This window comes from Oryzias melastigma, linkage group LG21, assembly GCF_002922805.2.
Source record: "Oryzias melastigma strain HK-1 linkage group LG21, ASM292280v2, whole genome shotgun sequence".
NCBI classification, from domain to species: domain Eukaryota; kingdom Metazoa; phylum Chordata; class Actinopteri; order Beloniformes; family Adrianichthyidae; genus Oryzias; species Oryzias melastigma.
Window position 1 is genome coordinate 7,456,987 of NC_050532.1, and position 15,508 is coordinate 7,472,494.

The window sequence follows — 15,508 nt, forward strand, 5'->3', positions numbered from 1 at the left end:
GGTCACCAAGTTACTGCTTGGCTGCGTGTTACACAAGCCAATCATTTACTTCCAATGTAGAAAAAGTCCACATTTACAACAGAAATAAACATACTGTAACCTGTTATAAACTATAAAACATTTCTGTTTCACACATTCTTAGCACTAGCATTGACTGTTTTGGTTTAACCTATTCTATCTGTTTTTGGTTATGTAACCAGCCAAAGTGGAGAAAAAAAAGATCTCCATTATGAACTGCTGTGTTCATGACTTATACTGTCATTGGCACGTGCAGCTGCAGTGGCACGAGGGTAGAGACATCACATTTTGACTCAAGCTGTGTTCACACCGCCCTCAGCAATGCTTAATCAAGCAACCACTGCCAGTGAAAAGTCTATGTGTGAATGTGCGTTTTGGGCTAAACTCTCACGTTCACGTGTTGAATGGTATCCCCTTTAATTCAATAAAGTACCAACCCTTTGAAAATCAATCATGGAGGAGAAATTAACAATTGTGGTTTGTGCCCGGATGGAAATATAACACACCAATGCCCAATCCGAATTCTTCCCTTCTCCCTAGCCCTTGTCACTCAGTCCATTTCTCATATACTGTCAGTGTATTTAGTTTGTTTATGACGTTACAGTTTGGGTAACAGCCTTGTCCTGTCGTGGTTGTCCACAGCACTGCTGACGCTCTATTTCGTCACGTATCTGAAATGGGACAAAGACCTCTCCACTGCTATCTATCATGCCTTCAGCAGCCTCTGCTACTTCACGCCAATCCTCGGAGCCCTCATCGCCGACTCCTGGCTGGGAAAATTTAAGTAAGAATGAACACTGTTGGTATTTGTGTGTGCTTCAGTTGTGAGTTTCTTTGCATTCCTCTGGAGCTTTAGTCATGCCAGGTTTTCCTGCGTTGTGGTCAAATGTAAAAATCTCTCCGACCACACAGAGATCCAGAAGGATTGGAAAAGTGCAGCCGTGGATGCAACTAATGACTGTTTACTTCTCTGACAGGACCATCATCTACCTGTCCATTGTCTATGTGATCGGCCATGTGGTCAAGTCAGTGGGAGCCATTCCCACTGTGGGAAACACAGACGTGCACATGTGAGTCCTGTGGAATAGATCCAACTTGTTCTGAGAGGCACTATGGCAGCATAGATCTGCAGATAGAGATACATATGCAATGACATTTTCATTATAATGTTAAAACTACTGTATGATTTTAGCTAAAGAATGATCGAGAGTTTGAAGGAATCAAGACATTTTTCTAATAGATCAAAACTCACTTTCATTGTAACTTTATTACTGTAAAATAAGAAATGTATTCATTTGTCAAAATTTGAGTAAGAACTTCTGTCTATTATGTTTAGAGCTCTGTCTATGGTAGGCTTGATACTCATAGCTATCGGCACAGGAGGGATCAAGCCTTGCGTGGCAGCGTTTGGAGGAGATCAGTTCGATGAGGAGCATGTGAGCATCTTATTTTTTTACTCTCCAGTGCCAGGAATTTTGGTTTGTACAGTTCACCTTATACACGGAGCACTTAATCTGTCATTTAAAGGATTAAAAAGTTTAAATATACATATAATTTTAATGTGTACTTAGGTTAAAATGCAATAAATTCTTATATTATTAAAATAAAAACTTTACATTTTCTCAGATTTGAGAAAAAAACATTTTGACTTAAATTGCTAAAGTGTTTAAACAGATCATTTTATTTTCGTAGTCTACAAAAGAGTGCCTTTCTTCTTATCAAATACTGTATGAAGCATGATGAGATTTTTAAACAACTACCACTTTTAACCGAACATACAAATTCTAACATACACAAGTTGAGATATAAGTCAAATCAACAAAATAAATATCAGAAGAGCAGTTCCATTATGTATTAGCAGATCAGAAACTTTGACGATAAATCGATTTCCTGATGATATTTTTGCTCTTCAGGTTAGCGAGCGGCAGAAGTTCTTCTCCATCTTCTACATGTCCATCAATGCTGGGAGCCTCTTGTCCACGTTGATCACACCTGTGCTCAGAGGTGAGTTTGTGCAGCAGGAGTTGAAGCCGAGCTGAAAGAGCTGCTACATAACTGTGTGCGTGTGCAGGTGACGTGCAGTGTTTTGGTGGGGACTGCTACGCTTTGGCCTTCGGTGTTCCTGCAGCTTTGATGATCGTGGCTTTAGGTGAGTTTTTTTCCCGTTAAATGTTTTCCACATTCATTTGAAGCCCCAAAGTTGTCTTTTAATAATTAACAGTCAATAAACTTGTGTAATTTTCTAGGACATAGTTTTTGCAGAGCAGCATTAGTTCATTAGAATTTCTCCTCTAAGTTGTCACAGTTGGCGTGGAGTAAGGATTTCCGTTTCCCAACATCCTTTTGCTTAGATGCTCTCCCACTTCCGTAGTGCTCCCAATTCACAAGGATTTGAATAAAGAAATACTCAGAAATGCACATTTTAGCTTAATTTTCTTAATATGTGTCTTCCATAATCAGAAAAATGCCACAAGAATATGTTAAATACACCAAAAATACAATTAACATTGAAGTGGTTCTTTAACACCCCAAGGGAAGTGGGGCGGAGTTTATCTAATGATGAATTAGAAAATGTGGAAACCTAAAGTTGGGAAACTTAGTTGTGATATTTGGAAAAGATGGAAGCCAATTATAAATTCTTTTTTGAGAAAGATAGTTTTAAATTGAATTCCACCTAAGCTTGTGTTCTGTCAATGCTCTCCACACTGAGGCTGTTTTTACTGCTGGCTTTTCCCCCCTGACACATAAATCCCGACAGCATACGTTTTTCTACCTCTGTGTCCCGGCTCCCCCCGATCATTGTGAGGTTCATGCCTGAATGGCTGCTTACTGTAAAAACAAACAGGCGAGGTCACACATGGGAGTCGTGGGGGGGTGAAACGAGTACAGATTTTAGTGGTTGAGTTGTAAAGTCTGTTTATAGTAAGCTAAAATGCATTTTTCGGACGGTGATTAACGCTCTAAGTCTGAATCCCTTCACAGTTGTGTTCATTGCCGGCAGCAGTTTGTACAAGAGGAATCCGCCTCAGGGAAACATCCTGTTGCAAGTCTGCAAGTGTATTGGAGTGAGTAATCCCTCACTTTCTCCCTATATATACATAGAAAAAAAACACAATTATAGATAATTATTCTGTCCTTGTTTTCATTTTTTATAGTTTGCAATCAAAAACCGCTGGCGAAATTCAAAGCAGGAGCCAAAAAGGAAGCACTGGTTGGACTGGGCCGAGGAAAAGTACTCGGTATCAGCAACACTGAACATGTTCATCCCAACATTTGTGCTTGTGATTGTATGAGGAAAGTTGATTTCATCTTCTTCAGTTTTGTTTGTTTGTTTGTGTCCTTACAGAAGCGTTTGATTCAGGAAATTAAGATGGTTCTGCGGGTTCTGATTCTCTACATTCCTTTACCAATGTTCTGGGCTCTGTTTGACCAACAGGTATACAAGCCAAAAACTCTTTGTCTCAGTGCATTGTTCATGATTCTGGTGCCAGTCAGAGATCATGGTATTAAGTTACACACTGCCCTCAGGTATGCATGTTCAAGCTGTCACTTTTGATTAAAAGTCGATAAAAACGTGCGAAACTGCACATTTTAGGATTCTGCATTCAAATCTTTCCCATTCATGAATTGCTACAGAAGTTTCTACAACTAACAACAAAACGTACGTCCATTGAATACCCTTTAAAAGTTAAACCAACTTTGACCAATCAGGGACTCAGATTTGGTAGTGACTTATGGATCCCTTTTCATTCAAAGTGTCAACCATTTGAAAATGGATCATACAGGATTCAAGCCGCTTGTATGAAACTTTTGCGTCTGAAGGTGGTGCTGCGGTGCTGAGGTGTATCTCCACACAACGGAGCCCCATCCGGAGCGTGGAGGGACAGTCGCGTTTAACCCCCTCCTCTCTCAATGTCCCTGCATGGAGAAATGGAATCAGCTGACTTAGAAGTGGCTGAAAAAAATCTTGATATGCTGAAAAAGAGGATAATCACCATCAGGAGTATGGATCTGCAACAGATCTTCTTCAGCTGCGGGGGGTGAGGGGTGAGACGGGGACGGGGGTTGTCTATATTCGTGGATAAAAACAGTACTTTTATTTACTTATGTAAGATAGAAATGTATCGAATTATATTAAAGGCAAGAATCAAAGAAGTTCTAAAAACAAATCTTTATTTTATTGAAAATTGTGTTAAGTTTCAACACATTTTTGAACTTGTCCACTAATATAAAAGGCACAAAAAAATCTTTAGCTTATCAAAAGTTAAAATCTTTTTTGACGTGTGCTGTGAGCCTGAAAAAAATCAGAGCTTTACAACAAAGGCTGACTTCCAAGCTGTTACAACACTCTGCGGCACATGTCAAGTCCTGCTAATGACCTCTGGGCTTGACTCCCATGGCATATGTGAGTGCTGTATAAGAACCATAAATGCCAAACATAGCAAACCAGACTCTTCCCTCTATAAAGAGGGAAGAGTCAATAAAGGTAGTTTACTTATACTAAAATCCACACACAAATATTTGACAGAAAAGCTGCAGCCACAACACTTTGAGACTCTGTTGTGCTGGACATAGTCATGAAGGGGAGAAGCAGGGATGTTGACCTAATTTCTGCAAACCTAATTACCGTTTTACAAATGGAAAATAACTAAACTGACTCCATGTGGTATTGCATTATGAAGTTGTAATAATGAAAGTAAACGCATCAGAAAGCAACTTTTGAGGCATATTCTACCAGTCAAATGTCTGGACACACCTGTCTATTTAATTTAATTGACAAGCAGGATTTATGCAACTTTTAAATGACACAATATCCAGGTTTTTTTTTGTTTTTTGGCTGCAATTTCAATTCAACAATTCAAGTGAAAGAAAGGCCTTCCAAGTTTTTTTGTTTTTTTTTTTATATATTAAAGAACATCAATAGAGCGTACTGGAGCGTTCAGACCTTTCACATCCCAGTCTGAGATTGCAAAAAGATATCAAATAAAAGAAATAAAAGCTAAATAAATGCCCTATAAACTAAAAAACTCTTACAAAGATCATATAAATAAAAGTAAACTGGGATTTATTTACAGAAAAATAGTTTTTTTAATGTATACACAAAAGCACATTTTTTTCAAAAAACAATAATTCAGAGCATCCTAAATGTGGATTAATTCTGGTTGTGTTTACCAATTTTGAAGTAATTTTAGAGGTACAAAATGTCAGACTGTTTTTTTTTACAAGTTACAAAAAGGTTGGGTGTTACTGTAAATAGGCTAACACGGCTAACGTGTAGCAGTGTTTTTTTGACCTGTGTTTTTTTTTTTTTTTTAATGTCTTACTAACTTGGTTGGCAGTTAGTGTAGTCGCAGTAACGTCTTTTTTTGTGGTATCAGTCTGTTTTTCGTGTTGCAAACAAAGTTGGGAATTACAGAAATTGTGAATTCTCTAACACAGCTAATGCTACTAACACAGCTAGCATGTATCATGTTACAAACAAGTTCTAGAATTACTGTGAATGCAGTGAATAAACTCTGACTGACAAACTTATCTCTGACTAATGCACCTTATAGTTCAGTGAGCCTTATAAATATATGACAAAAGTTCTAAGACGGACCATTCTTTGACAATGTGGCTTATAATCCAGTGTGGAAAATACAGATACACTAAAATAACCAGGTATTACAAGGACCAGCCCCAAAGAATCGTCATCTCTGTTGCTGTCAGCTGGAAGGATGTTTACAGCAGAAGATGGTTGGAATTTCAATGCTACCCTGGAGATCCTTGCTCTGTCAGATGCTTTGGACAGTAAAACACAAATCTGCAAAGAAAGACAGCAGAAGAAAAGAAAGACAGAAAACCTCCAACTCAAACACAAAATATGAAAGGAAACAGGCAGAAAATACAAATTAAAAGTTTAAAATCCAGAATTACAGCCTCAGTCGTATTAGACCAGAGTTGATCAAGTAGCCACTTAATTAGAATACTATTACAATGTGGAATCAAAAAGTAGTTGCTTAAAAAATGACTGTTGTTTGAGTAATTATTGTATTAACAAATTGCTTCTATGTAGAGTTTAAAATAATACCCTTAGAACCAATGGGATATATTTAACTAAAATATATCCTGCAACCCTCTGCAATCCTGATTCATCATTCCTGAACTTTATTTTGAAAACCCCAATTCTAGGCAAACAAAACCCTGAAATATTTCTAACAAATTGTTTCTTATCTTCTGAAAATAATTCAGTAGAGAATGTGGTTAGGAAGGCCTCCTGCTAAGGTTATAGGAATTTATAACCTCAGAGTGACTTCACATTAACAATAAGTATTTTTTTATTGCAGGGTTCTCGCTGGACTCTTCAAGCCACACGGATGAACATGGCATTTGTAAGAAATTCCTTGTTTGAGAGTAATGGTGGCAACATCATAAATGCTGAGAGCATATTTTCATTTGATATTAGTGAATGGGTTTAATCTGATTGCACCAACTTTCCTTTACAGTTGATTTGTACTTTGTAAGATTTTCTCTGTAATCTATATTTGTTTTTGCAATGAATCAATCTTTATTTCTTTGATTTTAGTTGCTAACTTTAGTTGATACTAATGTTCTGTTTTGTTGCAGGGAGATTCCTTCAATATTAAGCCTGACCAAATGCAGGTATTTCTACTTTTTTTTGCGGGATTGTTTGTAAAATAAAAAAAAGCCATAGTTATTTTTAATCCTTATTCCGATCCATTTCTCTCCTTGTTTTTTTTTTTTTTTTTTTAAAAGGTCTTCCTATCAATAACAACTGTAAATGTTTTGAGTTTTACAATATTTGACCAGAACTAGAATAGAATACATGTTCATTCTCATTGATTTAAGCCGGAAACAATAAAATAAGGATTGTACTGTGGTGTAGTGGTTAGCACTCACATTTTACCTCAAAAGGCAGAGGTTCGAATCCCAGCTGGGTTCTTTCTGTTTGTAGTTTACATGATGTCGTCCTGCATACCTTAGTTTTTGAGTATTTGTGTCTCTCTGTTGTCTTGTGATGGACAGCCAAACTTTCTGGGCTGTATCCCGCCTTCACCTAAGATTAAAGGGATAGGCTCCAGCATCTCGATGACTTTAAAAGAAATGACTCGGATGGATGGAACGATGAAATACAGATAGTAGCTCCTCTCTTCATCAGGGTAGTCATCATACAGAAAGCTTGATGAGCAAAGTAAACCAAGAACTATGAACTTATGAGAGAAAATCCATCCATCCATCCATACATTGGGTTAGTGACATCGTTGGGACAGGATTTATGTTATTGCATTCAAAAGAGAGCAATCAGAGCAAGTAGGGATGGGATGGATTTCCCATAAGATTTGTTTATTTATTCATTTCCCACAAATCAAAAGAACACAACTTTTCTTAAATAAAAAAGGGGAAACAGAAAGAAGAAAACCACTAATAATGAAGCCACTGTTACACTTTTTTTCATCTTTCAAAGCAATAAACAACAATTAAAAAACATCAACAGGAAGTAAACACCATGTGTTCCCCATATGTGGTGAACAAGTGGCGTTTGGTGGAAACGTGTCGAGCTTTCATCTTGAGTGAGATTATCAAAGCAATTAGCAACGGAAACTCGTTGGAGCCTTAATGGCCGACCGTCCTCCACCTCTCACGTCATCAGTGAGTGCAGTGAACACTAACTATATTTTTTGGGAATATTACATGAGTGAAAACCAAAAAAAATCATCACCAAAGGTCTGGATTGGGATATTTTCCATCATGAAATCCACTCTACCGGGTTCTAGCGACTGCTTACAGCCTGACCGGATTATAAACCAGCAGGTTTGTGTCTTTGAAACAGACATCACAACTGTTATTTACTCTTTGTCCTGCTCCTCCGGCTGACGATGTCCCTTATTTTCCTGTCATAAAAACACTAAGAACTCCCTGATGCCTTTTTTATACGAGCCCGTGTGGGAGGAAAGGCCAAAGTATCCAATCTGGGAATAGCAACATCAAACAGGTTATCCTAACAAACCAAACAATCTTAATTCACTCTGAGGATGCACGCGTACAAAAATAAATGCATTATGCAAAAAAAATATTGAAATAAAAGTAATTGATTAGTGTCCCAAGATGCTGCCTATCTCTGTGCCTTTTAAGCTTATAAACTTTAATTATGTCATTACCAGTAAACACTTCGAAGACAGAACTGAAAAATGTTGATGATTGACTAGTCTGTAAAAGTGTTACTTCTAAACCAGCTGTCTATAAAAAAGAGTGGCATGTTGTGACGTCGCCTTGGGTTTCAATAAAACTCGAAGCCTTTCTCTGTCGTCCTAATTATGAATTCTGTGAGCCACTGTCAAAATACTTAAGCTATAAAGCTTAATACTGAAAGAAAATATCATATAAACCAGATCATCAATACATGGAGTGTTCCACGTTTGTCATTCAGTACATGTTGGATAAAACTTTGCGCTAAAGAGGACTCATTTGACTGGGTTAAGTGACTGTCATTCTCATGTGAACACTTTTATGACTGCTTATCGCTGCAATTTCACCATCTTTTTCTTTTTACAATCTGTGTTTTAAATATGAAACATTTTCCTCGTGTGCATCTCTAACCTTTATGATTTTATTTTCATTATGGCTTTTATGGAGCCATTTTAAGGATGATTTCTTCCTCTCTGCCGTCCAGATGCTGAATGCTCTGCTGATTCTTCTCTTTGTGCCCATCTTTGACCTCATCATATATCCACTCGTTGGGCTTTGCAAAATCAAAATCACGTGAGTTGTTTTGAACACAAACAAATGTGATTCTGAGAACGTAGAAAAATGCATTCAGCTTTTATGGAGCTCTAGATATGACAAAAGAAATGTTAATGTCTCAAAGTAGCATTTTATGGGCTCTAATTGCTATTTTGTGGCCACAAATTAGCATTTTGTGTGTACAAGTAAATAGTCGGGATTAAAGAAGGTACATGAGAGTTCTTTGGAGACTTATTGGACAAAGTTTTGCCAATTTGATAACATTAATAATAATAATAATAATAATAATAGATTTTTAGATTTACATTGTGCTTGAACAATACGCTCAAAGCACTTACAAGGTGTCCATTATTCCTTCACTTCTTATTATTACTTGGCACATCAAATGCTAGCTACTGAACACAAAATACTAACTTGTTTGCAAAAAATGCTAACTTGTGTACATAAAATACTATCTTTTTTTCAGAAAATGCTAACTAGTGCTGACAAAATACTAACTTGTTTGCACAAAGTACTAACTTGAGTAAACAAAACACTAACTTTTTTGCAGACAATGATAATTTCTGCACACAAAATACTAACTTGTTTGCACAAAATACCTGCTATTTTTTTGCACAAAATAGTAACTTGCTTGCACAAAATATCTACTAACTTTTTTGCATAAAATGCTAACTTTTTGTGCATAATACTAACTTTTGCACACAAAATGCTAACTTTTTGCACAGAATACTTATTTGAAACAAAATACAGTACATGCTAACTTTTTTGCACAAAGTACTAACTTGCACAAAATTGTATTTTTTTTTGCACATAATACCTACAAACATTTTTGTACAAAATATTTTTTTGCCTAAAATATTAGCGTGTTTGGATAAAAATGTTAATCTGTTGGACAAAAAGCTAATTAGTGCGCAAAAAAATACTAACCTGTTTGCATAAAATGCTAACTTGTGTGTACAAATTTGTGTACATTTTGTTTGTCATGTTCAAGTCTCTGTAAGATTTTTACTTGCAAATACAGAAATATTTTTTAAAAATGCAAAATAAATATTAAACAGAGCACTAGTTTATTTTTGTATAATACACATCTGTTAAAATACCTCTTAGTAACTGTTTTGATTTTTTTTTATTCAAAAACAATGTATATTACCTAGCCACACATATAAAGACCAGGTTTGAAAAAAAAAATAACAACAGTTACAAAAAAAAATCATTTTTGTGTAATCAATTAAAAAGTGTAAATTAGATTAACTTTTTTTATTTAGTAATTAGAACTTAAGCTGAAAACACAATGCGACAAAATGTGTCAACTCATTTTTTATTTTTTTTTTTATAGAGGCCAGGGCTTTACTGTAAAAATATCACAAGATAAATTATCTAAATGTTCTTTAGAAAGCTCATCTTCTGACACGATAAAGATCAAGATCAGGGACTTTCATGAGATAGCAGTGGGGAGTTGTCTTCTGTTATCTGTATCAATTTAATGAGGCAGTGAAGTTTGCTCTCATTTTTGGATTCAAAATCCCCATATAATCCCAAGAGATGCAGAGAAAGTTTTATCAAATGTGCTCACAATTAGATTCAGGCTTGTTTTGCATTAGAATGATTAGTAACTAGATTGAGGGGAGACAAAAAAACAAACAAAACTGTAAAACAAGGTGGTGGATGCATAATGGTATGGGATCCAAATATGTAAAATGTATTATAGTCACGGATCAAACAGGGAAATTGTCATTTAGTACCATAGCAATGTAAAGCCTTGCACAACCTTTATTGAGCTTATAAAGTAAAAATAAATCTTTCCCCAAATCAGTAACTTTAGGCTGTTGTGACTTGTACTAAATCTGTACTTTGGGGTCTACATATGTTGCACTTATTCTATTGGATATTATTTCTCACCAATATAAAAGAAGTTTATTATTATTTTTAGAAGTTTTTTAAGTGTCAATCTGATCATTCCCCTCTCTGCTGCAGGCCTCTGAGGAAAATGGCCACCGGGATGATTTTTGCAGCGCTCGCTTTTGTAGCAGCCACGCTGGTGGAGATAAATGTTGTGGTATGCATGACAACCGACTTTCTGTTTTGTTTTATTAATTTTTTTATTATCATTTTGCTTAGAACCATAGACAGATTCTGATGGATGACCCTAAATCAAGAGCATATTTTTAATTTTTGAAATTACTTGGATGGATGGATGGATGGATCCCTTTAAAAAAACATAATATTTCCTTTCCTTTTGTCTTCAGAAAACAGTGGTGGATCCAGCACCTGCAGGAAAATGTCTCCTGCAGGTCGTCAACTTAGTACAAGGAGACATCAGCGTGAAAATCCCTAATAATGAAATATTTCCAGACACCTTTGCATACCTTCAGGTAACATCAAGATAAAAACATCGCACCACTCACCATCAAACATGTAAAAATAACAATGCTTGAAAAGTAAAACAAAGCAGGCCTTGAAACTAGGAAGCAGAAAGGGGACGTGATCAAAGCATAAACACTAAAGTAGTTTAGAGCTTCCACACCCATCTGTCTGTTTGTGTCTATTTAGATAAAGATTCTGGATAAATAAAGAAACAAAAATGTTGTCCTTAAACACCTTCATCACCATAGCCAAATTAGATAACCTATCAGTATTTTGGCCAGAGTTAAATCTTTCTTGATATCAGGCTATCAGGGCGTATCAGTTCAGATCAGGTGTAAATTAGTAAAAGATATCAGACAGACGTCTTTGAGTCTTCGGTGATATTGTCCTGCCTCCCTGATGATGATGGGAACTGAGTCAGACTACAAATATGATGAAAAATTGTTCTGCTGGACAAGCTGAATCAATTTATAAATACAAATAAAAGCATAGTAAGGATAGTAATAAAACAGCAAAAAGTGGTGAAAGAAAATGTCAGATTGAGATAATAGTAGTTTTAACAGGTGAGTTTTGAATCAGGATTAAAGAAAAAAACTTCAGATGTTTCTTTTTTTTTTGCAAAAGTTGGGCTTTCAGAGGCACGGAGTTCTAAAAAAAGCCATTTCTTTTTATTTTTATCAAAAATTGTCATAGGAAGACTTTAAGGGGTTGGATTGGGGTTAAACCACTGTGTCTGCAGCTCGCCACTCCCTCAGGGGATGGGTCAAATGCAGAGAACTATGTGTGACACCTGATTGAACTTTAACCTAAAATAGTAACTATAATAAGATTTATTGATGACATTTTGGAAAGACTGACTCTGTCTCTGTGTGTTAGGACCCTCCTAAATATGAGATGCTTGAACTGGAGACCTCCAGGACCGATCTAAACATTGAAGTTAGCTTCTCTGGATCGAAGGTGGTTTGCCAGGAGACATTTGAAGAACAGAAGGCTCACAGTCTCATCATATACAAAGTTGACACTCTACTTCAGTGCATGGTGGTAAGTAGTCCTAAAGTGATAAACAGAACCTGAGTCACAACTAAATCTAATAAATGACGTCTCTTTCTTAAAGGTGGAGGACAACATACAGAAAAATACAGATGGAAAGCCTTTTGTGCGGTAAAATGTGTTTCTTCTTAGCGGTAAAATAAGCCCCTGATGCTCATATCTCTGTGACACGGCTGTTCTAGCACGAAGACTTGAAGGTACTTCACGAGTTCTCCTGCTTTTCCTCAATCAGGTTCTTCAGCACTCTGCAGGAAGCCATGAACATCACTATTGGGGAGGTGAACTTCTACGCCCCCCCTGGTTACAGAATGTCTTCCAATGACACTGTGGATCGAAGAGAGTGAGTCCAGCTGGAGAAAGGAGACGTTTGTGACTCTTCAAACCCAAATCTAAGGAAATATTTCAAGCACAAATCTGATTTTTTGTTATAGAAAATACGTTTTTCAGCCATTTTTTTTAATTAGCAACTATAACAAATAATATTAAAATATATTCACATGTAAATGTGTCATACCTTCACAGCGATGAATATAGCATATTATCATTGTCTGCATTTTCCGTTCAGATACCCATCAGTCCCCTGTGACCTGCAGTCGGAGGACTGTCCTGATCTCAACCTGGGCCTGCTGGACTTTGGAGCCTCTTACACCTTCATACTCATGAAGGTTTGAAGCCTCTTATGCCTTTTAGTGTCACTGATAACACATGAACAGGTTTTGAAAGCTAGGGACTCGTCTTTGTGTGCTTTGACAGGAATCAGGTAAAATTGTGGCTGAAAAGATGGAGGATGTGAAAGCCAACAGCGTGCACATTGCCTGGCAGGTCCCTCAGTACGTCCTTCTAACGGCTGGAGAAGTCATGTTCTCCATCACAGGCCTGGAGTTCTCCTACTCACAGGTTTGGCAGGATTTACTACTAATTATTCAATAAGTCTATCATCGCTACTGTAATTTAAAAAAATGATTACATATGGGAAGAAAAAACTTCACTTTTCTTTTTGTTTAGGAGTTTAACACCTTTAGTCACCTTAACTTTACTTGTGTAACCACATTATTCCAGACCAGGGGTCTACAGGGAACCTATCACTATTGTGGCTCTTTGACTTTGAAGAAAAATACTGGTGCTTTAAATAAATAATAGATTATTTAGATTTTGTTATTTATGTTTAGTTTTTTTAAAGTGAGGTGCTTTAATATTAATAAATTACTTTTTTTATGCCACTGCTGACATTACACTAAAATCAAGATGTCTTGTGAGTTTTTCCACTCTTCATAAATTCAAACATGCTAGATAAAATAGTAATAAGTTTAAATTGAAGTAAATATTATATTCTGATACACAACAGTGTCTAGTTGAGGTTAAGAGGTAAAGTGCTTAAACTATATAAATGCATTTTCATGTATATTTTTTTATTTAATTCTACACACACGTTGTTTGTATTCAGTAGTTAAATGATAAAAAGAATAAAGGTGCGCCAAAGTCATAATGATAAAAAAATGCTTGACTTTCTTGTATGTTTACCATAATTCAAGTAAATCTGCTGCAGCATGAGGATCTTTTTTGAGACAAGATTTATTTTATTTTGAAAGGAATTTATATGTACTGTAATCTAAAGTAAAATATTTTTATACAGAAAAATATAAAACTTTAATGATTCAATTATTGTTAATATTTAAAAGTTATATTTTACAAATAAATTGCTTAACTGCTGCAGAAAACATAAATAAAATGTATATTTTACATGTTATAATGGGGCTTTGTAGATCTGGAATTTAGGGTTGCAGTAAATTCTGGGCAGTAAATGGCTTGCCAAAAAAAAAGGAATAAATATACCTAAATACCTAAATAAGGTCAACATTGGGTGACTTTGAGGAAGTTTTAACCCTAGTTTAGTGAAAGCATTTCTTTCAGTCAGCAAGATGTTCAAAAATTCTTTTTATGCATTCAAAGCCTCAGGATCGATTTTATATTTCTGAAACAGTATTTTTTTTTCCTCCAGGCTCCATCCAACATGAAGTCAGTCCTGCAGGCCGGCTGGCTGCTCACCGTTGCATTTGGGAATGTGATAGTGCTGATTGTGGCGGAGGGGGCGGGGCTGGAGCAGGTATATCTATTCATTTCTGCAATGCAAAACAGAGACCTTAGAAACAAGTCCAAAATGATTTGCTCATTGGCGACTCTTCTGTAAGTAGGCAAAAGTATATGCCAATAGGGTTCATTTTTAATATTTTTTTTCTCAAACTGAGATTGTTTTGCGACTGAAAAACTTTGACAAGATTATTTTTCTTGCAAGACAAAATAAGAGGCTTTAAGGGATATCGTCTTGCATTTTTCTGCGTGCAGCAGGTCTAAGCGAGAATCTTTTATCTTTTCTCAGTGGAAAGAGTTTGTGCTGTTCGCCGGCCTCCTGCTGGGCGTCTGCATCATATTCTCCATCATGTCCATTTTCTACAAGTACGTTGACCCAGAAGGCATGGACAAGATTAACCTGGAGGACTCCAAGGAGGAAGATGAGACTGACGAGAAGAAGATTAGCATGAAGCTGAACAAAAGTGCAAAGAGCACCAGAATGTAATTTTTTTACTCATAAGCACCTTTGTTTTAATTTGTCTCCTTTTTGCTATGGTATTATTCTTCAAAAACCTGATGTGACATGACTGCTAGACCATTCCTGTCGTTTGAAATTCAGTATTTCTCTCAGAAATGCATTCAGTGACATTTATTTTTTGCTAAGATTTAAACAAATGTCTGAAGGACAGCACGCACAAAAGAGGTTTAAAAGATTGTTTTTGGATTCATCATTTTACAGTAATTACATTCATATTTGATGATGTGCTGTATGTTGTCTTTTTCTGAGGTAAAATTGTAATCACAGACTATTGAAGCAGCATCTGACTAAATAAATCTGAAGCATATTTTAATGAAGTTTTGGTGCAACATCCAGATGAACAGTTTGAGAGCAGATTTGTAAAAGAAAAGCACAAGAAAATCTAAAGATGTGAAAAAAAATGTTTCCTTTGAGAAATTGGAGAAACTGATTTTAGCAACTGTTTGGTTCACATTTCCAGAATAACAACACATTTTCAGTTGTCAAGATGTTTTTTTAAAAACTCAAAAAACAAAACAAACAAAAAAAAAAGTTCTCAACTTTTATTCTGACTCCATCTGGTGGTGGACTGGAACACTTGTTTTGGGCAGAAATGTGATGAAAAATGAGACCATGTGCTTTTAATTTGAAAATACATGTAAACAATTAAAGCTTTCAGTTTGAGACGCATAAACAAACCTTGTAAATGTATGTAAATAAAATGTGACTGGGATTTGATTTTCTTTT

The 15,508-nt window shown here is 36.0% G+C and overlaps 1 protein-coding gene across 2 annotated transcripts in view; it reads left to right on the forward strand.

Moving 5' to 3' along the window:
- Positions 1–15,499, forward strand: part of slc15a2 (solute carrier family 15 member 2) — a 19,464-nt gene extending 3,965 nt beyond the window's left edge. For both annotated transcript variants that reach the window (XM_024286360.2, XM_024286358.2), the window contains exons 4-23: positions 661–802; positions 996–1,088; positions 1,355–1,454; positions 1,932–2,022; positions 2,090–2,167; positions 3,001–3,083; positions 3,174–3,257; positions 3,365–3,454; positions 6,345–6,389; positions 6,625–6,660; positions 8,690–8,778; positions 10,735–10,816; positions 11,007–11,132; positions 12,001–12,165; positions 12,239–12,285; positions 12,407–12,514; positions 12,740–12,839; positions 12,928–13,071; positions 14,174–14,278; positions 14,552–15,499. In XM_024286360.2, the coding sequence (XP_024142128.1) occupies positions 661–802; positions 996–1,088; positions 1,355–1,454; positions 1,932–2,022; positions 2,090–2,167; positions 3,001–3,083; positions 3,174–3,257; positions 3,365–3,454; positions 6,345–6,389; positions 6,625–6,660; positions 8,690–8,778; positions 10,735–10,816; positions 11,007–11,132; positions 12,001–12,165; positions 12,239–12,285; positions 12,407–12,514; positions 12,740–12,839; positions 12,928–13,071; positions 14,174–14,278; positions 14,552–14,749 (2,006 nt within the window). In that variant the 3' untranslated portion in view covers positions 14,750–15,499. The remainder of the gene's footprint in view (positions 1–660; positions 803–995; positions 1,089–1,354; positions 1,455–1,931; positions 2,023–2,089; positions 2,168–3,000; positions 3,084–3,173; positions 3,258–3,364; positions 3,455–6,344; positions 6,390–6,624; positions 6,661–8,689; positions 8,779–10,734; positions 10,817–11,006; positions 11,133–12,000; positions 12,166–12,238; positions 12,286–12,406; positions 12,515–12,739; positions 12,840–12,927; positions 13,072–14,173; positions 14,279–14,551) is intronic.
- The last annotated feature ends 9 nt before the right edge of the window (positions 15,500–15,508 follow it).